This window comes from Rana temporaria, chromosome 9 (genome assembly GCF_905171775.1).
Source record: "Rana temporaria chromosome 9, aRanTem1.1, whole genome shotgun sequence".
Classification (NCBI taxonomy): Eukaryota; Metazoa; Chordata; class Amphibia; order Anura; family Ranidae; genus Rana; species Rana temporaria.
The window spans coordinates 18,124,449-18,150,110 of NC_053497.1; the positions used below are offsets into that span (position 1 = coordinate 18,124,449).

The following is a 25,662-nucleotide window of genomic DNA, read 5'->3' on the forward strand; positions in this document are numbered from 1 at the left end:
TTTTATTTATTTTAATTTTTACATTATTTTCTGTTTATATTTTTATTTATAAAATTATTATTTTTTTGTTTACATTTTCCTATATATATATATATAGGGAGAGCTGCAAAGTATGCAGACCGTGCATTTTTATATGAAGTCCGCTCCAAGACTTTGCCACCCCGAGAACACTTTATTAAAAAAGGAGGTCAGCCATGGCGGCCTCCATGCTTCCTTCTTCTGACACTTTACTTTGCCTCAGAATCTTCTAAAATGCCTCGCTAATCAATCAGCCAATCAGAGCCCGCTTCCCTGATCAATCAGCCAATCAGAGTCCGCTTTCCTGATCAATCTGCCAATCGGAGCCCCCACGTTCTCCTGATCAACCAGCCAATAAGAGCCCTCTTCCCTGATCAACCAGCAAAGCGGAGCCTTTCCATCTGCGCAGCCGCAGTGTGTTAAGTCGGAGAAGAGCGGCGGTAGGCGAGCCTCCCTCTCATTGGTGTGGGCGGGGCTAGAGCCGGTGTCCCCACTGAACTTCCTTGTTGGCGTAGGCGGAGCTGTAGGCGGTGTTCCTGGTCCGTACGACGCGCAGTGGTAGTCAGTCTGCGGTTTGAATACACGGAGGAGGCCATCCCGTCTGTCAGGTACCCGGGCTGTGTGCTGGCTGTATAGGACTACATCTCCCAGCATGCATCGTGCGTCCGCATACACTCGCAGGGCATGCTGGGAGCAGTGTGGGCGGGGTTATCTCATCTGTACTGATGAGTCTTTTTTCTGATGCGTTCCAATTGCAGGAGTCAGCCCCTCCACCCTCCATCATTGTATACTGCTTTTATGGGAGGGCCCACTGTCTGTGCTGGCCCAGCTCCTCCCCTATTGTCCTATATAGCCCTGTGTCTACTGTCTGTGCTGGCCCAGCTCCTCCCCCATTGTCTTACATAGCCCTGTGTCTACTGTCTGTGCTGGCCCAGCTCCTATTTTCTTCTATGCCATAACCTGGTGTCTACTGTCTGTGCTGGCCCAGCTCCTATTTTCTTCTATGCCATAACCTGGTGTCTACTGTCTGTGCTGGCCCAGCTCCTATTTTCTTCAATGCCATAACCCTGTCCTTTAATGGGAATGTCTAATGGCTGTTCTGGCCCAGCTCCTCCCTCCTTTCATGCCATAGCCCTCTGCTCCCCTGGGCATGCCTAATTACTGCCTGTGCTGGCCCAGCTATTCCATACTTCCACATCCTAGCCCCCTCCTCCTCAGGGAGTGTCCAATTACTGTCTGTGCTGGCCCAGCTCCCCCATCCTTGCCCCCTCCTCCTCAGGGAGTGTCCAATTACTGTCTGTGCTGGCCCAGCTCCCCCATCCTTGCCCCCTCCTCCTCAGGGAGTGTCCAATTACTGTCTGTGCTGGCCCAGCTCCCCCATCCTTGCCCCCTCCTCCTCAGGGAGTGTCCAATTACTGTCTGTGCTGGCCCAGCTCCCCGTCATACATCCTTGTCCCCTCCTCCTCAGGGAGTGTCCAATTACTGTCTGTGCTGACCCAGCTCCCCCATCCTTGCCCCCTCCTCCTCAGGGAGTGTCCAATTACTGTCTGTGCTGGCCCAGCTCCCCCATCCTTGCCCCCTCCTCCTCAGGGAGTGTCCAATTACTGTCTGTGCTGGCCCAGCTCCCCGTCATACATCCTTGTCCCCTCCTCCTCAGGGAGTGTCCAATTACTGTCTGTGCTGGCCCAGCTCCCCCATCCTTGCCCCCTCCTCCTCAGGGAGTGTCCAATTACTGTCTGTGCTGGCCCAGCTCCTCCTGACTTTTCTAAATGTCAATCATTATTTCCTAGACACGTCCCCTTTCCTGTGTGGGGGCGTGGCCATAGGTTGTTCAGGCACTACATTGTGAGGAGTGTGTATAGAAGTTAGACGTTTTTTGTCCTTTTATAGAGTTTCAATAAAGTTAGGTGTTTGCTAGGAAATGATCAAATATATATATATATTAGTGTCTTTGCATTAAAACAAAAAGTATAAATAGAGAATAAAATGGCGGGCGTTGCAAATTTTCTGAATTCGAATCGTTTTCAGATAAATTTCTAATCGTTTTCAAATTCGAATCCGTTTTCGATTTGTTTTCCAATTTCCAGAGAGAATAAAATGGAATAGAAAATAAAAGGACTAAAATTGAAAAAAATAAATATATAATACAATATAAAAGAATGAAATATAATGGAGTAAAACAGAACAAAATAGAAAAGAACAGAATAGAATATAAATACATTATAACCCTCTTCTAAAATTAGAATAGAAAGAATATAACCGTTTCCCAAAATTCAAATAGAATCATTTCAAAATTGGAATAGAATAAAAAATAACAGAAAAGAAAAGGATAGAAAGAATAATTCCATCTTCTGAAATTTGAATAGCAGAGAAAATATAATTAAATGGAAAAACAATAGAATTAAAAAAACAATAGAATATAATCCCTTCCCAAAATTCAAATATAAACAATTTGAATAGAAAAGAATAGAGTTAAATTGGAAGATGGTTATATTTATTCTATTCTATGCTGTTATTGTCTATTCTATTTGAATTGCTTCCATTTGAATTTCAGGAAATGGTTATATTCTTTCTATTTTTTTTTTTTTATTATTCTATTATTTTCTATTTGAATTTCAGAAGAAGGTTATACTCTATTTTATTCTAGTCTTTTTTTTAAATTCTGTTATTTTATTTTCTATTCTATTTTGTTCGGTTTTACTCTATTCTATTTCATTTTCTGTCATATTATTCTTCTGTTATTCATTATTATTATTTTCTTTTATTCTTTGTGGAAATTGAAAAAAAAAATCGAAAACTATTCGAATTTGAAATTTTGTTCTGTTTTACTCTATTGTATTCTATTCTTTTATATTCTTTTCTATTTTATCCTATATATTTTTCTATTCTATTTTGTTCTGTTTTGCTCTATTGTATTTTATTTATTTTTTTGTTCTATTCTTTTCCTTTTTTATTTTTTTATTTTACTTTATTCTCTTTTGGAAATTGAAAAACAAATCGAAAGCTCTTCGAATTTGAAAACGATTTCGAATTTTGTCCTAATTTTTTTTGGATGAAATTCTCTTTTGTTCTGTTTTACTCTATTCTTTTATTTTCTGTTATATTCTTTTCTATTTTTTTTCTATTTTATTTTCTATTCTCTTTTGTTCTGTTTTACTCTATTATATTCTATTATTTTCTGTTATATTCTTTTCTATTTTTTTTTTATTCTCTTTTGGAAATTGAAACTATTGGCGGTGATCATCAATTTTTTTCGTGACTGCGACATTATGGCGGACACTTCGGACAATTTTGACACATTTTTGGGACCATTGTCATTTAAATTGCATTGTTTATTGTGAAAATGACAGTTGCAGTTTGGGAGTTAACCACAGGGGGCGCTGTAGGAGTTTGGGTTCACCTAGTGTGTGTTTACAACTGTAGGGGGGTGTGGCTGTAGGTCTGACGTCATCGATCGAGTCTCCCTATAAAAGGGATCACTCGATCGATGCAGCCGCCACAGTGAAGCACGGGGAAGCCGTGTTTACATACGCCTCTCCCCGTTCTTCAGCTCCGGGGATCGATCGCGAGGGGGCGGCTAGAAACGAATAGCCGCGCCCTCGTCCCGGATCGCTCCTGACGCCATGGGAACCGCCGCATGTACGGGGGGGTGTCCCGATCGGACCCCTGACCCACGTCTAGGCAGGGACGTACAGGTACGCCAATGTGCCTGTCCGTGCCATTCTGCCGACGTAAATGTACATGCGGTGGTCCGGAAGTGGTTAATGGAGAGGGGCGTTTTTGGAGCGTTTTTTTTCAGCACTCAAAAGTTGCTCCAAAGATGCTGCTTGCAGGACTCCGTGTGAAAGGGTCCATTGAGATGCATGGAGAGCGTTTTATGAGCATTTTAAGGGCGCTATTTTTAACGCTAAAACGCTGTAAAAAACGCTTCAGTGGGAAAGGGGTCTTACTCATCATGAGATGTTTCTCGTGTGACACCTTGGTAATGAGACACCTTTTTATAGGCCATCAGTTGACCAGTTGGTATTAATTTGCTCTGACAAGGTTTAGGATTGCTTTCTAATTACTGATTTCAGCTGGTGTCTTGACTTTCTGGGCCGGATTCAGATACATTGGCGTATCTGTCCGGCCCACGTAACGTATCTCCGATCTCCGATACGTTACACCGCTCTAACTTTGGGCGCAACTTCTTTATTCACAAAGAACTTGCGCCCTTAGTTAGAGCAGTGTAGCGTATGTGTTGCGGCGTAAGGCCGCGTAATTTAAATGGGGATGTAGGGGGCGTGTTTTATTTAAATTTCCCTTGACCCCGCGTTTTTTACGTTTTACTTGAACGGCGCATGCGCCGTCCGTAAAATCTCCCAGTGTGCAGTGCTCTAAATGATGTCGCAAGGACGTCATTGCTTTCGTCGTGAACGTAAATTACGTCCATCCGTATTCGCGATCGACTTACGCAAACAACGTAAAAATTTCAAAACTCGGCGTGGGAACGACGGCCATACTTAACATTGGCTGCGCCTCATGGACCCAGGGGTAACTGTACGCTGGAAAAAGCCGAACGCAAACGGCGTAAAAAAAAAAGCGCCGGGCGGTCATTCGTTTCTGAATCGGCGTAACTCCTCATTTGCATATTCGTTGCGTAATAATACGGAAGCGCCACCTAGCGGCCGGCCTGGAATTGCAGCCTAAGATCCGACTGTGTAAGACACTTACACCTGTCGGTTCTTAGGAATATCTATGCGTAACTGATTCTATGAAACAGGCGCATAGATACGACCAGCGGAACTCAGAGATACGACGGCGAATCTGGCCCTCTGTCTTTTTGCACCTTCTTTTCTTGTGTTCAGTACCCTTTTCCCATTTTATTACACAGAACTTAATTTCTGAACTTATTTGTTTTGGTGTCTTTGTATTGTATGGATTGCATGGGATGTTACCGACATGTGGGGAAAATTTCATGTCACTAGCACCTTCACCAATATATTTACCTAGAAAAATGGTGAAGTGCTCAATACTTATTTTTCCCGTTGTATATTATTATAGTTTTATATTAAAATGAAGCCACTGATTCCACGTTTATTATTTATTCTTATCTCATTATCAGGGATCTCGGCATGATGGAGGTTGAGGCCGGCTCTTCTGTGGTGTCTGATGAAGACAAAGCCGTGAAGACTCACTTTAAGGTGACGAGGTTTATTATGGAGGCCGGTGAGTGCTATGAGAGTTCACTCCATCCCAATCTTTTACACCACTCATCCACATAATTCATGTTCATTGCCGCTTGGTTGGTCTGCCGATTTAGTTGGCCTGCATACAGCAGGGCTCGACAAATTCCGGGCGCCAGGTCGCCATGGCGACTAGAAATAGGGTCCTGGCGACTTGGCTTGGAAGGGGGGCAAAAAATAAAAAAAATATATATTTTTTTGTGAGCTGGCGCCATCTGGTGGTGAGCCGTTGGTATTACAAGTTATTACCACCAGATGTGTAAGCTGGCGCCATCTGGTGGTGGCCGTTTGTATTACAAGTTAAGCATTACAAGTTAAACAGCAATTCTAATGTAATTTTTCACTATTTTCACTGCCATCTTCTTCCCTCTAATTAGAACCCCCAAACATTATATATATTTTTTATCCTAACACCCTAGAGCGGGGATATGCAATTAGCGGACCTCCAGCTGTTGCAGAACTACAATTCCCATGAGGCATAGCAAGACTCTGACAGCCACAAGTATGACACCCAGAGTCAGAGGCATGATGTGACTTGTAGTTTTGCAACAGCTGGAGGTCCGCTAATTGCAGATCCCTGCCCTAGAGAATAAAATGGCGATCGTTGCAATACTTTCTGTCACGCCGTATTTGCGCAGCGGTCTTGCAAGCGCACTTTTTTGGGGACAAAATTACACTTTTTAATTAAAAAATAAGACAACAGTAAAGTTATCCCCATTTTTTTTTAATATTATGAAAGATAATGTTACGCCGAGTAAATTGATACCCAACATGTCACGCTTCAAAATTGCGTCCGCTCGTGGAATGCCGACAAACTTTTACCCTTTAAAATCTTCATAGGCGACGTTTAAAAAAATCTACAGGTTGCATGTTTTGAGTTACAGAGGAGGTCTAAGGCTAGAATTATTGCTCTCGCTCTACCAATCGCGGCGATACCTCACATGTGTGGTTTGAACACCGTTTACATATGCGGGCGCTGCTCATGTATGTGTTCGCTTCTGCGCGCAAGCTCGTCGGGACGGGGCGCGTTTTCTGGCTCCTAACTTTTTTAGCTGGCTCCTAGATTCCAAGCAGATTTGTCAAACCCTGGCATACAGAATGCATTATTTTTTTACATGTCGGTATACACAGTGCAGCACACATACAGCTCAGTACACCGTCCATACATGTCAGTAAGTACCTGAGAGCTTGTGAATGTGTGAGGAGCAATGCTTCATGAGACATGCAGTCCTAGGCAGGAGAAGAAAGTGATTATTGAGACAGAAGATTTTTTTACTGTGCTATAGGGACACTCAATACCACTTCACAGAGCAGGTAAGTATAAATGCGTTGAAAATACCTGTCAAGCAGAGCTATTTCCCCCCCCCCCTGGATCCAATTTGCCCACCATTGATGGAACTGGAGGTAGACTGTTTTCGGGGGTGGGTATTTGACAGACCAAGATGTTCTCGGTGGTGGGTATGGACAGACTGGTATGTTCTCGGTGGTGGGTATGGACAGACTTGTATGTTCTCGGTGGTGGGTATGGACGGACTTGTATGTTCTCGGTGGTGGGTATGGACAGACTTGTATGTTCTCGTGGTGGGTATGGACAGACTTGTATGTTCTCGGTGGTGGGTATGGACGGACTTGTATGTTCTTGGTGGTGAGTATGGACGGACTTGTATGTTCTCGGTGGTGGGTATGGACGGACTTGTATGTTCTCGGTGGTGGGTATGGACGGACTTGTATGTTCTCGGTGGTGGGTATGGACGGACTTGTATGTTCTCGGTGGTGGGTATGGACGGACTTGTATGTTCTCGGTGGTGGGTATGGACGGACTTGTATGTTCTCGGTGGTGGGTATGGACGGACTTGTATGTTCTCGGTGGTGGGTATGGACGGACCTGGATGTTCTCATGGTGGGAATGAATGGATCTAGATGTTCTGGGTGATAGGTATGTATGGAGGGAGACTGTCCTAGGTGATGGGTATGTATGGAGGGAGACTGTCCTAGGTGATGGGTATGGATGGGGGGAGACTGTCCTGGGTGATGGGTATGGATGGGGGGAGACTGTGATGGGTATGGATGGGGGGAGACTGTCCTGGGTGATGGGTATAGATGGAGGGAGACTGTCCTAGGTGATGGGTATGGATGGGGGGAGACTGTCCTGGGTGATGGGTATGGATGGGGGGAGACTGTCCTGGGTGATGGGTATGGATGGGGGGAGACTGTGATGGGTATGGATGGGGGGAGACTGTCCTGGGTGATGGGTATGGATGGGGGGAGACTGTCCTGGGTGATGGGTATGGATGGGGGGAGACTGTCCTGGGTGATGGGTATGGATGGAGGGAGACTGTCCTGGGTGGGTGATAGGTATGTATGGAGGGAGACTGTCCTGGGTGATGGGTATGGATGGAGGGAGACTGTCCTAGGTGATGGGTATGGATGGGGGGAGACTGTCCTGGGTGATGGGTATGGATGGGGGGAGACTGTCCTGGGTGATGGGTATGGATGGGGGGAGACTGTGATGGGTATGGATGGGGGGAGACTGTCCTGGGTGATGGGTATAGATGGAGGGAGACTGTCCTGGGTGATGGGTATGGATGGGGGGAGACTGTCCTGGGTGATGGGTATGGATGGGGGGAGACTGTCCTGGGTGATGGGTATAGATGGGGGGAAACTGTCCTGGGTGATGGGTATGGATGGGGGGAGACTGTCCTGGGTGATGGGTATGGATGGGGGGAGACTGTCCTGGGTGATGGGTATGGATGGAAGGAGACTGTCCGGGGTGATGGGTATGGATGGAAGGAGACTGTCCTGGGTGACGGGTATAGATGGAGGGAGACTGTCCTGGGTGATGGGTATAGATGGAGGGAGACTGTCCTGGGTGATGGGTATGGATGGAGGGCGACTGTCCTGGGTGATGGGTATGGATGGGGGGAGACTGTCCTGGGTGATGGGTATGGATGGGGGGAGACTGTCCTGGGTGATGGGTATGGATGGATGGAGGGAGACTGTCCTGGGTGATGGGTATAGATGGAGGGAGACTGTCCTGGGTATGGATGGAGGGAGACTGTCTTGGGTGATGGGTATGGATGGAGGGAGACTGTCTTGGGTGATGGGTATGGATGGAGGGAGACTGTCCTGGGTGATGGGTATGGATGGAGGGAGACTGTCCTGGGTGATGGGTATGGATGGGGGGAGACTGTCCTGGGTGATGGGTATGGATGGGGGGAGACTGTCTTGGGTGATGGGTATGGATGGGGGGAGACTGTCTTGGGTGATGGGTATGGAAGGAAGGAGACTGTCCTGGGTATGGATGGAGGGAGACTGTCCTGGGTGTTTATGTATGTATGTATGGAGGGAGACTGTCCTGGGTGATGGGTATGGATGGAGGGAGACTGTCCTGGGTGATGGGTATGGATGGAGGGAGACTGTCCTGGGTGATGGGTATGGATGGAGGGAGACTGTCCTGTGTGATGGGTATGGATGGAGGGAGACTGTCCTGGGTGATGGGTATGGATGGAGGGAGACTGTCCTGTGTGATGGGTATGGATGGGGGGAGACTGTCCTGGGTGTTGGTTATGTATGGAGGGAGACTGTCCTGGGTGATGGGTATGGATGGAGGGAGACTGTCCTGGGTGATGGGTATGGATGGAGAGAGACTGTCTTGGGTGATGGGTATGGATGGAGGGAGACTGTCCTGGGTGATGGGTATGGATGGAGGGAGACTGTCCTGGGTGATGGGTATGGATGGGGGGAGACTGTCCTGGGTGATGGGTATGGATGGGGGGAGACTGTCCTGGGTGATGGGTATGGATGGATGGAGACTGTCCTGGGTGATGGGTATGGATGGAGGGAGACTGTCCTGGGTGATGGGTATAGATGGAGGGAGACTGTCCTAGGTGATGGGTATGGATGGGGGGAGACTGTCCTGGGTGATGGGTATGGATGGGGGGAGACTGTGATGGGTATGGATGGGGGGAGACTGTCCTGGGTGATGGGTATAGATGGAGGGAGACTGTCCTAGGTGATGGGTATGGATGGGGGGAGACTGTCCTGGGTGATGGGTATGGATGGGGGGAGACTGTCCTGGGTGATGGGTATGGATGGGGGGAGACTGTGATGGGTATGGATGGGGGGAGACTGTCCTGGGTGATGGGTATGGATGGGGGGAGACTGTCCTGGGTGATGGGTATGGATGGAGGGAGACTGTCCTGGGTGGGTGATAGGTATGTATGGAGGGAGACTGTCCTGGGTGATGGGTATGGATGGAGGGAGACTGTCCTAGGTGATGGGTATGGATGGGGGGAGACTGTCCTGGGTGATGGGTATGGATGGGGGGAGACTGTCCTGGGTGATGGGTATGGATGGGGGGAGACTGTGATGGGTATGGATGGGGGGAGACTGTCCTGGGTGATGGGTATAGATGGAGGGAGACTGTCCTGGGTGATGGGTATGGATGGGGGGAGACTGTCCTGGGTGATGGGTATGGATGGGGGGAGACTGTCTTGGGTGATGGGTATGGATGGAGGGAGACTGTCCTGGGTGATGGGTATGGATGGAGGGAGACTGTCCTGGGTATGTATGGATGGACCTGGAGGGAGACTGTTCTGGTGACGTGTTTGGATGGATCTGGAAGGGGATTGCTCTGGGTGACTGGTATTGATGGACTTGGAAGGAGACAGGAGAACCATTAACCTGATCCTGGTTTCACCATCTAACTTACTGTCCTGGAGAAAACCTGCTTGTGCCAAGTCTGCGGTTCTTTAGTAAAGGCATTACCATCCAGGATCATCATTTCCTACCAACCTAGCCATGGCATCTCCTGTATTTCTACCCTCTCAGACTTCCTTTGGCTTTAGTAAGCAAAAAGAGTTTCACAGACATTCTATAAAGTTTAGCTCCCACTCCGGGGGGGGGGGTCACTCTCTGCCACCAGCATTGAACTTATCCATCATTTCTCCGATTGCCTGCTATGCTCTCACTACAGGCTTCAATTTGTCACCTGGATTATGAAGATTCGAGCCGAGCAGTGACAATCCTATTCGTCTTGCTTACTTTGAACCCTTTGTTGGTTTGATGCGTCCGCTGGCTTTGTAGGGGATCGGCGTATAACGTTCGTGTTCTGTGCTTCGTCTCAATCTGAGAAAAGTGACAGCGACATCTTCAGGTGACTAAAGGGTACTGCAGGCCAACACATATAGTCTTAGCTTCTTATGTGGAACATTTGTTCCTCTAGGGCAGTTGATGGTGAACCTCGGCACCCCAGATGTTTTGGAACTACATTTCCCATGATGCTCATGCACTCTGCAGTGTAGTTGAGCATCATGGGAAATGTAGTTCCAAAACATCTGGGGTGCCAAGGTTCTCCATCACTGTCCTTGGACTTGGCTGCTCCCTTCTGCAGGAAACGGCCACAACTTAAATGACTTGTGATGTGTCATAGTGCTGAAGAGGAATTTTAAAATTGCAGAAAAAGAGATTGAAGGAAAATTCAAGACTTTGGAACACCAAAGGCAGAAATTTTAGGTGCCACTATGATTTTACGTGAACCATCACCCCAGGCACATCTCCAAAGGAATTCTACAAAAGACTCAACACCATCCCCCTTATGTATAAGATTGTCAGGATGGCTCCTCTGTCTTACAAAAATGCGGATCCCTATCTATCTAAGCTATTGTAACGGTCACCACCGTTTACGACCTTCTATCCCATCCATGACAGCTCATCTGACACACAGACAAATCAGCAGGCATCCCATTTCCCAGAATCAAGACGAGACACGCGGCTCTGTACTTGTTTCAAATGAAGACAATTTTAATGGTTTCTTCTCAGCTTATATACAGTACAGGGCAATAAAGGAACAATCAACTCCCCACCCACACACTAAGGCTAATTACTAAACATTCCTTCATTAACAGCATTACAAACAAAACACCATCACACAATGCCCTCTTTCTAATCCACATCCCCAGACAGACGTTCTGTCTCCAACAAGTACATTCCACACATAAACAGTATTTAGCATATATAATTAGAGGTCTGGGAGCAGACCTGGATTAACACCTGTCCGTTACAACACCTTTACACAAGGACAATGAAATGTCTTCCAGGCCCTGACTCAATTAGCATGTCACTAGTCAGGGCTAATCATAGAATGAGTCACTATTGACTGGTTGGGCCAACATCTTGCAGTATCTCAAAATCCTGCAATACGAACTATCAGTGATGTCCCATCTCATGTAATACATGAATTATGAATTACTTGCCACCCCATGCCCAAAGGGCACAGGGTGGACTCAGACCCAAGAGTTATCAGTGACGCTGACACAGGAGTATCCCCCATCCTCACAAAGTCTCTGGGTGTCCCGGGTCATTCCGTTACAGCTATTTATTTCTTTTTTGCATCTCATGTTGTCAAGTTGATAACATCTCCGGCAGTGGACTGTCTCTCAGCATCCTAATAGCCTATGCAGAACTATGGGCTCATCATTGCTCTTAAAGTGGAGGTCCACTTAAAAAAAAATATATTAAAAGCCAAGCCAGCAGCTACAAATACTGCGGCTGCTGACTTTTAATAAATGGACACTTACCTGTCCAGGGTGCCTGCGATGTCAGCAGCAGAAGACGAGCAATCGCTCATCTCTCGGCTGCCCCCACCGCCATCTTCTGTAAGGGAATCGGGAAATGAAGCGTTGCGGCTTCACTTCCCGGTTCCCTACTGCGAATGCGCGAGCAACGCTGCACATCTTCACTGGTCCCTGCTGTGTTTTTCCCAGAAGAAAGCGGGGGTACAGCGTAGGCGCCAGAAGTGGCGTAGATCACCAAGGTGATCTATGCGAGGAAGTGGGAGAAAATACCTGTATTCCTGGGTTCGACGAACCCTGGGCGCCAGGTCACCATTGCGTCTAGAATTTGCAACATGGTGCCTGGGGCATCCTGTGTCTCTGTGCGCCCCCGCCGCGTGATCATGTCGGGCTGCGCCAGCCGGCCGGTAATTGAGGCCACGGCTTTGCCGTTTGCCTGCTTTCTGCAGGCCTATGCTTTCTTTCTGTGATCTGGTGCCATCCTGTGGTGGCCGTTGGTATGACAAGACAACCAGCAATTCTAATGGTGCTTCCCCCTGTCTGTTTTCACTGCCATCTCATCCCCTCTAATTGGAACCCCCAAACATTATATATATATTTTTTATTCTAACATCCTAGAGAATAAAATTGCGGTCGTTGCAATACTTTCCGTCACACCGTATTTGCACAGCGGTCTTACAAGCGCACTTTTTTGGAAAATAATCTTATTTTTTTTATAAAAAAAAAAAAGACACCAGTAAAGTTAGCCCAATTATTTATTTTTATTTTTTTTATATTGTGAAAGATAATGTTACGCCGAGTAAATTGATACCCAACATGTCACGCTTCAAAATACGTCCGCTTGTGGAATGGCGACAAACTTTTACCCTTTAAAATCTCCATAGGCAACGTTTAAAAAATTCTACAGGTTGCATGTTTTGAGTTACAGAGGAGGTCTAGGGCTAGAATTATTGCTCTTGCTCTACCAATCGCGATGATATCTCACATGTGTGGTTTGAACACCGCATTTATATGCGGGCGCTACTCACGTATGCGTTCACTTCTGCGCGTGAGCTCAGCGGGACGGGGTGCGTTCCTGGCTGCCTAACTTTTTTTAGCTGGCTCCTAGATTCCAAGCAAATTTGTCAAGCCCTGCTGTATTATACAGGTATCTGCCCCCCCCCCCCCTGAAAGGTGCCAAATATGACACCGGAGGGGGGGAGGGTTCCATTTTTGGGTGAAACTCCACTTTAAAGCAGATCTCGATCTTCCTCCTTCAGTTTTATTTTTACGCAGATCCAGCATTGCCTCCCCCTTGTAATAGGAATAAGAGTGACCCAATTTTTTTTTTAAAAGACAGTGTAAAAAGTAAAATTAAATAAGAAAACTTTTTTTTTTTTTTTTTTAAAGCGCCCACGTCTCACCGATAGCTCACGTGCAGAAGCCAACGCATACGTAAGTTGTGCCCACATGTGAAAAACGGCGTTCAAACAACACATGTGAGGTATCCCCGCGATCGTTGGAGCGAGAGCAATCATTTCAGCACTAGACCTCCTCTGTAACTCTAAACATGTAACCTGTAGAACATTTTAAACGTCGCCTATGGAGATTTTTTTTTCGCTATTTCACAAAGCGTGACATGTGTATCAATTTACTCGGCGTAACATTATCTTTCACAAAAAAAAAAAAATGGGCTAACTTTACTGTTGTCTTATTTTTTTAAAGGAGTTGTAAAGGAAAAAAAAAATTTCACCTTAATGCAATCGATGCATTAAGGTGAAAAAACATCTGATGATGCCGCGCCCCCCCCCGAGCCCCCGTTTTACTTACCTGACCCCTCGAAAGTCCCGCACTCAGTCCCGAGATCCTCTTTGCCGCTCAGCCTGGCCGCTGATTGGCTAGAGCGGATGGATTGAGAGCAGCGCAACCATTGGCTGGCGCTGCTGTCAATCACATCCAGTGACGCGGCGCGCCGAGGGGCGGGGCCGAGTGATACAGCGAGCGGGCCCGCAAGGACTCATCACCATGCGAGCTCTCGCATGAATGTGATGAGTTCTTGCGGGGAGGACCAGAGACAGCCGCTGAGGGACCCCCAAAGACATGGATCGGGGCCAGTCTGTGCAAAACGAACTGCACAGTGGAGATAAGTATAACATGTTTGTTATTTTAACCACTTAAGGACCGGACCAATATGTTGCTACATGACCCAAGGGGTTTTTACAATTCGGCACTGCGTCGATTTAACAGACAATTGCGCGGTCGTGCGATGTGGCTCCCAAACAAAATTGGCGTCCTTTTTCCCCACAAATAGAGCTTTTTTTTGGTGGTATTTGATCACCTCGGCGTTTTTTATTTTTTGCGCTATAAACAAAAATAGAGCGACAATTTTGAAAAAAATGCAATATTTTTTACTTTTTGCTATAATAAATATCCCCCAAAAACATATATAACATTTTTTTTTCCTCAGTTTAGGCCGATACGTATTCTTCTACCTAAAATTTATAGCGTTTACAAAATAGGGGATAGTTTTATTAATATTTTTTTTTTACTAGTAATGGCGGCGATCAGCGATTTTTTTATTTATTTTTTATTTATTTATTTATTTTTTCGTGACTGCGACATTATGACGGACACTTCGGACAATTTTGACACATTTTTGGGACCATAGTGATTTTCACAGCAAAAAATGCATTTAAATTGCATTGTTTATTGTGAAAATGACAGTTGCAGTTTGGGAGTTAACCACAGGGGGCGCTGTAGGAGTTAGGGTTCACCTAGTGTGTGTTTACAACTGTAGGGGGGTGTGGCTGTAGGAATGACGTCATCGATCGAGTCTCCCTATATAAGGGATCACACGATCGATGCGTCGCCATAGTGAAGCACGGGGAAGCCGTGTTTACATACGGCTCTCCCCAATCTTCAGTTCTATAAACAAATAGCCGCGCCGTCGTTCCGGAACGCTCCCCGAGGGAACCCGACCGCCGCATGTAGCGGGGGGGTCCCGATCGGACCCCCGACCCACGTCTAGGCAGGCATGTACAGGTACGTTGATGTGCCTGTCCGTGCCATTCTGCCGACGTATATCTACATGCGGCGGCCGGGAAGTGGTTAAAGAAAAAAATTATATAATTTTTTATGTTTGGGGGTTTTACGTAATTTTCTAGCAAAAAAAAATAAAAATAAATTTTAACTTGTAAACAACAAATCTCAAGAGGCCCTTAAGTGGTTAAAAGCTTCAGCAAAGCTTGCTGAAAGCTCTGTAAATGTTTTATCAAATCTTGCTGTTCAAGCTGCTGCCTGTGTGAAACGGGTGAAACGGGTCTAAGCCCTGCCCATTAGGATATCTGATTCTGTACAAATCATGGATATTACAGAACTAATTATCGATTTTTTATTTTTTAGGTGTTAAGTTGGGAATGCAGTCCATCCCAATAGCTACGGCTTGTACAATCTATCACAAGTTTTTCCATGAGAGCGTGCTGGATGAGTATGACCCGTACCTTGTGGCAATGTCCGCCATTTACCTGGCTGGAAAGGTAGAGGAGCAGCACCTTCGAACACGAGACATCATCAATGTTTGTCATAGGTGAGAACTACTTCATGTGGCATGTTTCTTCTTTATGTGTATTCACATGCTTAATGCCAATGGACTAAGTGGACGAGGGCGCGGGCCAGGGTCATGTTCTTTTTAGATGTTCTAAAACTACGGCCCTCCAGCTGTTGTGGAACTACATGTCCCATGAGGCATTGTACAACTCTGACATTCACAGACATGACTAGGCATGATGGGAATTGTAGTTCCTGAACAACTAGAGGTCCAAAGTTAGGAGACCCCTGCTCTACATTCTTTTAGTTTTTAATTGGGATAGTGTGAGCGGGGCGGGCACTTGGCTATGTTCCTATTCTTGCATTGTTATTGTTTCAGGCAGGGAGACAGAGTACAGTACTGTGCAAATGTTTTCATAAATAGATATTTTAATTGTTTCGTTTTTATCAATTTACAAAATGCTAAGTGAATGAACAAAAGGAAAATCTAAATCAAAACTTTTTTTGGTGTCACCGCCCTTTGGCTTCAAACCAGCATCAATTCTTACACTTGCACACATAGCACACTTGTAGCCAGATTCATAAAGAGTTACGCCAGCGTATCAGTAGATACGCCGTCGTAACTCGGAATCTACGCCATCGCAAATTTAAGCGTATTCTGGAAACCAGATACGCTTAAATTGGGCTAAGATACCATCGGCGTAAGTCTCCTACACCGTCGTATCTTAAGGTGCATATTTACACTGGCCACTAGGTGGCGCTTCCGTTGAGTTCGGCGTAGAATATGCAAATGATTAGATACGCCGATTCAGAAACGTACGTGCGCCCGTCACAGTAAAGATACGCCGTTTCCGTAAGGGGTACGCCGGCGTAAAGATAAAGCTGCCCCCTAGGTGGCCTAGCCAATGTTAAGTATGGCCGTCGTTCCCGCGTCGAAATTTGAAAATTTTACGTTGTTTGTGTAAGTCGTCTGTGAATGGGGCTGGACGTAATTTACGTTCACGTCGAAACCAATACGTCCTTGCGGCGTACTTTGGAGCAATGCACACTGGGATATGTACACGGACGGCGCATGCTGGTTCAACAAAACACTGTATTTATAGGCGTATACCGCGCACTTTTTTGTCCTTAAAATCAGGGCAAAATCGCGGGTGCGCGATATACGCCGATACCCGCTTCCCGCGCTGTGTTTGAACCACTCTGCCGACCTATACCGAGCGCAGTACACTCGGGTATAGTCGGGCAGGCTCGGCTCCGCTCGCGGTTGCGTCCTGTACGTCCTTTACGCGGGAGGAGCCTGCCCGAGTATACCCGAGTGTACTGCGCTCAGTATATGTCGGCGGAGTGGTTCAAACACAGCGCGGGAAGCGGGTATCGGCTGAAAAACACACCACGATGGCCGCAGAAGGACGCCGGACCGGACGAGGCCGCCGATGGACGCCGGGCAAGACACCGACGAGGGGCATCCAAAGTATTTATATTTTTTCCAGGAATTTTCCTTCTAGGTTGGGGGTGCGCGCTATACGCCGGGGCGCGCTATAGGAAGATAAATACGGTACTAACACAAGAGGGGTAATCCTTTTTCCAACTCGGAAAAATAATCCAAAAACATAATTACTGAGTCGGAAAAAGGATCACCCCCTTGTGTTATAGTCTTTAGTCCAAGGGTAGGCAACCTCTGCAGTCCAGTTGTGGTGAAACTACATATCCTATTATAGGACCTATAATGCCTTTTCCTCTAGAAGTCATGCCTGTGATTGTCGGGGTCTTGCAATGTCTCATGGGACTTGGGGAGGTGTTGGAAGTAGGGATGTACTGGGGGAGGCCTTGGAGGTAGGCATGTACTGGGGGAGGCCTTGGAGGTAGGCATGTACTGGGGGAGGCCTTGGAGGTAGGCATGTACTAGGGGAGGCCTTGGAGGTAGGCATGTACTGGAGAAGGTGTGGGTGTGTTTAGGGGTGGAATTAGGGGCGGGGTAGGGTTTGGGTGGGGCAACTGGTGGCGAGTAACTCTTAAGGCCTGGCTAGTAGTTCAGGACTTGAAATTTTGAGCCCTGTCCTATAATGCCTTTTCCTCTAGAAGTCATGCCTGTGATTGTCGGGGTCTTGCAATGTCTCATGGGACTTGTAGTTTCACCACAGCTGGAGGGCTGAGGTTGCCTACCCCTGGTCTAAAGGCTAGAATTAAAGCAGAAGGTGGTTTAACAAAATACTAACACAAGGGGGTGATCCTTTTTCCAACTCAGTAATTATGTTTTTTGGATTACTTTTCTATCTTTTATTTTTTTTCCTGACATGTTGGTTTTATATCTTTCACTTGGAGTAAATACATCTGGATAGAAAAAAAAAACGGTTCCTGTCTTCATTTCAGGCTGCAAAGCAATAAAATGTGAAATGGTAGAGCGCCGTAGACTGAAGTGACACCGGTCACAGTTTGATGGTCCTTTTTTTGTCTTGTACAGGTATCTGAATCCGGGGAGCGATCCGTTAGAAGTAGACACCAAGTTCTGGGAACTCCGGGACAGCATTGTCCAGTGTGAATTGCTGGTGCTGAGGCTGCTTCATTTCCGGGTCTCCTTCAACCATCCGCACAAAGTGAGTGATTGAAAACAGCATGTTATGTGCCGCGGCATAATGGAAGCGTGACTTGGCAAGACTGGCGTAACAATAACACTATGACTACCCGTCATTAGGTAAATGAGTACAAAATGTTCCAAGGATCCTCATGGAGTGAAGTTTATCTCTCTGTCGTGCTTCACTCTCAGCATGGGACCCGTCATACATTGTCAGTCTTTTCTGTACTAGAATAGACATGCATACCGAAATGTGTAACACCGTGGATGGCAAAAAAAAACTGTGGCGCTTAACCACTTAAGGACCCCTTCACGCCGATATACGTCGGCAGAATGGCACGGCTGGGCACAATCGCGTACCTGTACATGTCTCTATAAGCCCAGTTGTGGGGTCGCAAGCACGCCGGCGCGCACGCGACCCGGTCCGAAGCTCCATGGCCGCACCCGCGGACCCGATTGCCGTCGGTGTCCTGCGATCGGTCACCGGAGCTGAAGAAGGAGGAGAGGTGTGTGTGTGTGTGTGTAAACACACCTTCCCCGTTCTTCACAGTGGCAGTGTCACTGATCATCTGTTCCCTGATATAGGGAAAGACGATCAGTGATGTCACATGTCCAGCCCCACCCCCCTACAGTTATAAACACGTATGAGGTCACACTTAACCCCTAGTGGTTAACTCCCGAACTGCAATTGTAATTTTCACAGTAATCAGTGCATTTTTGTAGCAATTTTTGCTGTGAAAATGACAATGGTCCCAAAAATGTGTCAAAATTGTCCGATGTGTCCGCCATAATGTCGCAGTCATGCCATTAGTAGTAAAAAATAAATTATTAATAAAAATGCAATAAAACTATCCCCTATTTTGTAAACGCTATAAATTGAGCAAAAAAACAACCGATAAACGCTTATTGCGTTTTTTTTTTTTTTTTTTTTACCAAAAATAGGTAGAAGAATACGTATCGGCCTAAAATGAGGGAAACAATCGTTTTTTTTATATATTTTTGGGGGATATTTATTATAGCAAAAAGTAAAAAATATTGCATTTTTTTTTTTTCAAAATTGTCGCTCTATTTTTGTTTATAGCGCAAAAAATAAAAACCGCAGAGGTGATCAAATACCACCAAAAGAAAGCTCTATTTGTGGGGAAAAAAGGACGCCAATTTTGTTTGAGAGCCACGTCGCACGACCGCGCAGTTGTCTGTTAAAGCGACGCAGTGCCGAATTGTAAAAATGCCTTTGGGCATTTAGCAGCATATTGGTCCGGGGCTTAAGTGGTTAAATTTTTTTTTCACCTTAATGCAATCTATGCATTAAGGTGAAAAAACATCTGATGATTCCGACCCCCACCCACCCCCCCCCCGAGCCCCCATTTTACTTACCTGACCCCTCGAAAGTCCCGCATGCGGTCTCGATACTCTCTTCGCCGCTCAGCCTGGCCGCTGATTGGCTAGAGCGGATGGATTGAGAGCAGCGCAGCCATTGGCTGGCGCTGCTGTCAATCACATCCAGTGGCGGGGCTGAGTGATACAGCGAGCGGCTATGGCCGCTCGCTGTATCACGGGAGCGCACCTGCAAGGACTCGCCACCATGCAAGCTCTCGCATGAATGTGGTGAGTTGTTGCGGGGAGGACCAGAGACAGCCGCCGAGGGACCCCAGAAGACGTGGATCGGGGTCACACTGTGCAAAACGAACTGCACAGTGGAGGCAAGTATAACATGTTTGTTATTTTAAAGAAAAAAAAATGTCTTTAGTGACCCTTTAAGTGGTTAAAGATGATGTGTATCATGTGGAGAGTTACTAATGTCAGATCATTTCACTTTCAGTATTTGCTGCATTACCTGGTTTCGGTAAAGAACTGGATGAATCGGCACAGCTGGGAGCGAAATCCCATTGCTACGGCTTCCTGGTCTCTTCTCAGAGACAGCTACCACGGAGACATTTGTCTGCGCTACGAGGCCCAGCATATCGCCGTAGCGGTAATATACTTCGCTCTGCAGTGCTACGGGGTGGAAGTCCAAGGAAGCGACAGTGCTGAGAACCAGTGGTGGAAGGTAGGTACCTGTGCTGGCTGGTCACTTATAATTGCAGGGTGCTGTTTACTGGTACAGTGAGTTGGTATGGCAGGCAGACATATGGCAGGCAGACACACTTGTGGAATGAGAAGGAAAAAAATGTAAAGCGGATCTGCACTGCATCTGAGCACTAAAAACACAATTTAATACATTTTTACATTCAAAGCCAACTCGCCCATCCATTCGTGTCTCCATGCTTTATTTTGTTGAACAATCACTTTGAAAAGCAACCCCATTACATTTCTGGCTGTGGCCATCTTGAGTAAGGGCAGATGATTCGTGAAGCATTTACTTCCTGGAATCCATCTGCACTTAGCTCAAGTATGCATGCAGGAGAGTGTGCTTAGCTGAGAATACCACCCCCCCCCTCCTCTCCTGAAGACTCCTGGGATGCATCGCGTCATTTGTCCAGGCAAGCAAACCAGGAAGTAACTTAACCCCTTCAGATCCGCACTATAGCCGAATGTCGGGAGGCTGTAAATAGACGTCTGCTCCCTGTGTGCCCCTGCAGGGCATGGGCGGCACGTGATGTAATCGACGCGTCAATGAGACTCAGGTGATCTTAGATCAGAGTAATTGGCCAGTCCCGGCCCCTTACCACGTGATCAGCTGTCAGCCAACTACAGAAGATCGGTAATCGTTTTTTGTTTTTTTTTCTCCTCACGCTGACAAAAAGCTGATCACCGGCTTCTTTGTAAGGGACATCGGTCCCGAAGAGGAAGAGGCACAGCCGCCTCATCTGTGCCCACCAGTGCCGGCTGCCGCGAATCGGTGCCCACCAGTGCATAACAGCAATCAGTGCCACCTATCAATGCCCACCAGTGGTGCCAAGCAGTGCCGCCTATCAGCGTACATCAATGAAGGGAAAAAATGACCTGTTTGCAAAATTTTAAAACAAAATATAAAAACCACAGAGGTGATCAAATCCCACAAAAAGAAAGCTCTATTTGTGGGGAAAAAATTCTAAAAGGATCAAAAATAATCAATGTTAATTAGGAGAGTGAAGTTCCACTTTAACTCTTTGCTGGCCACCCTATGAAATTTTTACCGCTACAGGGCGGCAGCTGAGCTTCGTATCCTATATATATTGTCCCGGATTCACATACATCGGCGCATATTTATGCCGGCATAGCATATCGAATATACGCTACGCCGACGCAGCGCAGAGAGGCAAGCACAGTATTCACAAAGCACTTGCTCCCACTCGCTGTCAAATCTACGCTGGGTTCCCTCGGCGTAAGACGGCGTAGGTGGAAGTGGGCGTGAGCCATGCTAATAAGGCGTGACCCCATGCAAATGATGGGCCAAGCGCCATAGAAGTTCTTAAAATGAATGGCGCATGGCCGTCCCGTGGCCGCATCCCAGTGCGCATGCTCAGAATCACATCGAAACAACTGCCTAAGATACGTCGAATCACTGGCTACGACGTGAACGTAACCTACGCCTAGTCATATTCACGTACAACGGAAACGACGTAAAGTACAACGGCTGTGTTCCCTGGTCCATACCTTTTGCATGGGTTGCGCCTCCTATATGGGGAACAACTTTACGCCGGACGTACGACTTGCGCAAACCGCGTATATTATGCGCCGGGCGCAAGTACGTTCGTGAATCGATGTATCTCCCTCATTTCCATATTTGAATAGGAAATCAATGGGAGTGGCCCTTGCGGCCAGCGTAAATATGCGCCCACGAAACGCTGGCGTAGGAAAGTTACGTCGGTCGGATGAAGCCTATTTTTAGGCATATCTTGGTTTCAGATTCCGGCGCATTGATACGACAGCGCATATTTTCACTTACGCAGCGTATCTGTAGATACGTTGGCGTAAGTGCTTTGTGACCGCACTCCTCCATGCTATGGCAGTGGACTGTTTCTGCATTGCACTGCTATGGTCCTTGCATTGGTTTGGATGATGTCAGAGGAGGGACCTTAGACCACCAGACCCTAGGAGAGAAGACACTAGAAGGGGCCAGTCTACCAGCACAGAGGGGGATTGGCTAATCTTTTCCGGGCCCCACTGACCTAAACGAGTCGTTCACCTCATGCAGTCCCCACTACAAGGGATGGCGTTCCAAGTTTCCTGGAGTTGGGCTTTAAGCCGCCTGCAAATCTTATGCAAATTTCAGTTTAAATACCAGCTCAGTTACTGTGCCATGGCAACTTTTCAAGAGCTATTCTGGGATGTTCTATATAAACTAACAGCGAGATTCTTCTTTTTATTCCATGAAACCGCACTCCTAAAAAAAGGCTGTTCTAAAACCATTCAATTCCCCCATCCCAGCCCACGTTTTTATTTTACCCATCTTTCTTTCATCACCTCTTTAAAGCCAATTTTTAGGTATATGTACCCTACGTAGTGCAGTTGTTACCTTTTATTATTATTTTATGACTGGCATAAGTTGATGATGGCAGTCTTCTGTCATCCTCTGCACAGCAGCACTCAGACTGTGAGAGGAACGTGCAGTCCTAGGAGTGCTGGCAGAAGGAGAGAGCAGAGTGATGGGCTCATCATTGTGTTGCTGTTGCTGTTGTTTTATTATCTTATTAGCTGGTTCACATTTGTAGCAGGTACTGCCGCTCCTCTGAAAATCTATCGATACCCGCTTGACAGGCGGCGGGGAGGGGTTGTATTGCCTCCTCACTGTCTATTTTATCCCCTTTGACCTCAAAGTAACGTGCTGCATTGCCGGCGGTTGCATGTAACGTGCAGGGCAGCCCTATTCAGTTGAATGGGCTTGCGATCGGTGGGTAGAATGACCCACTGAAAGCAACAGGCAGGGATGGACTGGCCATTCGGACTACAGGGAGTTTCCCGGTGGGCCGATGGCTCAGTGGATCGGCTTCAGTGACAGCGGACCGCCGCCCCCCTCCGCTTCTCTGTCTCTCCCTTCCCGCAACGCTCACCTGGGGGGAACAAAGAAGCAGGGGGAGGACCAGAGGAGCATGGGGGACAATAGAGGAGCATGGGAGAGGGGACAGACAGCTGACTCAACAGCTATGGCCTGGGAGTTTCTCACTTCTGCCTAATCTTGTCCCATAAGGGGGGGCACTGAACTGATTCTTTGCCCCGGGTGAAATAATGTCTAACTTCCCCACTGGTACTGCCTATAAGAGTACCAGTACTAGCCGTTCTACTCTAATAAAGTAGAACGGCTAGTGAAGGGGGAGAGGGGGTGCGGGTGGCCAGGGGGGGGGGGCGGGAGTTGTCCGGCCGCCATGGGAGAGACCTGTCAAAGTGGGCCAGTCTGGATGAAGTCCAGGGCCAAATTTCTGTCCCAGTCCAGCCCTGGCAACAGGGGTGCAATTCCTGCCATGGCTGCAAAGCATTGTGGCTGCGACAGGTAGACATTTCCCCCCCCCCCCAGCGACTCTGGCATGTGCACCCCCCCCCCCCGAGCTGCTGTTGCATTTGTACCCCCCCAGCTGCTGTGGCATGTGTACCCCCCCCCCCCCATCCCCAGCCCTTGGGGCATGTTTAGGGGCAACTTCTATATTTTTATTTCATAGATGTGGGTGCATTTTATTATTATTATTATTATTATTATTATTATTATTATTATTATTATTATTTAAATATTTATTTTATCTTTTTATATTATTTTGTTTCATTGTTGCATTTATTCCTTTTTGTTTAAAAAAAAAAAAATATGTGGACTATGTTTTTTCTTTGCATATGCCGGACAAGTTCTAAAACATTGGTGCATCTAACACTTTTTTTTTTCCTCCTTGACTGCAGGTATTTAGTGAGGATATAACAAGAACAACCATCAATGACATCATATCTGAACTAATAAACATTTATACCCTGGATACCGAAATCCCTTGACCACAATGTTACCGAGGACTGAACTGAACTACCTGAAGACAAGGGATATGTTGGCGGCTTCTTTCAGATAATTTCCTTCTATGGCCAGACTTGGGGTACCTTCGTTATAATCCAAACCATCTTTTCACAACGCCAACTCCTTCTCCAAAGTGACTTTTCAACCATTGCCTTGTGACTTTTCCTGATTGCAAAGTTCAGAATGGGGTTGTATCCCGGGAACACTGTCAAATTTGGACTTTACATTCAGAATTGTTTGGAACATTTATTGGGTTGTCAAGCCAAGAGATGGGTCATCGGAGCAGACAGGACAAGCCTTCCAGGAATAGAAAACTTAATGCCTAAACCAGGGCTCGACAAAATCCGGGCGCCCGGTCGCAATTGTGACAAGAAATTGTGACCTGCCGCCCGGGGAAGCTTAGGCCTGCACAAGTCCGCAAAGCTGCGGCCTCAATTACCGGCCATCGCGATCGTGCCGCGGGTTTGTGGCCTTCTGCAGGCCTAAGCTTCCTTCTGTGATCTGGCGCCATCTTGTGGTGGCCGTTGGCATTACAAGTAGCAAAACAGCAGTTCTAATGTGTTTTTCATCTCCTTCCCTCTAATTAGAACCACCAAACATTATACATATTTTTTATTCTAACACCGTAGAGAATAAAATGCAATACTTTCTGTCACAAAGCGGTCTTGCAAGCGCACTTTTTTGGGGAAAAAATACACTTTTTTAAATTAAAAAATAAGACAACAGTAAAGTTTGCCCAATTTTTGTTATATTGTGAAAGATAATGTTACGCCGAGTAAATTGATACCCAACATGTCACACTTCAAAATTGCGTCCGCTCGTGGAATGGCGACAAACTTTTACCCTTTAAAATCTCCATAGGCGACGTTTAAAAAATTCCACAGGTTGCATGTTTTAAGTCACAGAGGAGGTCTAGGGCTAGAATTATTGCTCTCGCTCTACCAATCGTGGCGATATCTCACATGTGTGGTTTGAACACTGTTTACATATGCGGGCGCTGCTCACGTATGTGTTCGCTTCTGCGCGCGAGCTTGGTGGGACGGGGTGCGTTTTTTGGCTCCTAATTTTTTTTGTTGGCTCCTAGATTCCAAGCAAATTTGTCAAACCCTGACGTAAACAGTTTGAGATCTCTGCATATGCCAACACTTCATATGTGCTCTTGGGTCCTGTGGTCCAGCCCGGCTGCCGCAGCCTTAAAACCCTCTCTTGTTCCACGCTGCACTCATGGAGGGTCCACACACCGATGAGGTTTTCAAAGCCCAGGTAACTTTTAATGAGCAAGCAAAGAAGCTTACAAGGCACACCACAGACCTCCAACCTGAGGCTACAACTACCGCATTTCGTCATGGGTGAAACGTGTTAGTATGATCTCAGGCAGTAGGTTTGACTTGTGTGTTGTATGCTGCTTTGCTTACTCATTAAGAACTTCAATACTGCAATACGTGTGTGTATATATACGTTGTGGCTTTGAAGTGGTTTACCAGGGTTATGGCTTTTCAAAACTCATGTGTATATACTGCAGGAACCCCCCCCCCCCCCCCCCCCCCATTCACTGAGTGTAATTACTTCCTTAAAGGAACACTAAAGGCAAACTTTTTTTTTTTTTTTTTTTTTTTTTTTTAAATAACAAACATGTTATACTTACCTCCACTGTGTAGCTCGTTTTGCACAGAGTGGCCCCGATCCACGTCTTCTGGGGTCCCTCGGCGGGTGGAAAGCTTTTGCGAGCGTGCTCCCGTGATACAGCGGCGGGCATAGCCGCCGACTTTATCACTCGGCCCCGCCCCCCGGTGCGCCGCATCATCCGCTGTGATTGACAGCAGCGCCAGCCAATGG

General features: G+C 46.7%; 1 protein-coding gene across 1 annotated transcript; it reads left to right on the plus strand.

Moving 5' to 3' along the window:
• The first annotated feature begins 425 nt into the window (after positions 1 to 425).
• Positions 426 to 24,226, plus strand: CCNQ (cyclin Q). The gene is made up of 6 exons (XM_040322880.1): positions 426 to 626; positions 5,123 to 5,226; positions 15,197 to 15,380; positions 17,802 to 17,934; positions 19,735 to 19,962; positions 23,721 to 24,226. The coding sequence occupies exons 2-6, from the start codon at positions 5,133 to 5,135 to the stop codon at positions 23,808 to 23,810; spliced, it is 729 nt and encodes a 242-aa protein (XP_040178814.1). The 5' UTR covers positions 426 to 626; positions 5,123 to 5,132; the 3' UTR covers positions 23,811 to 24,226.
• Positions 24,227 to 25,662: the final 1,436 nt, after the last annotated feature.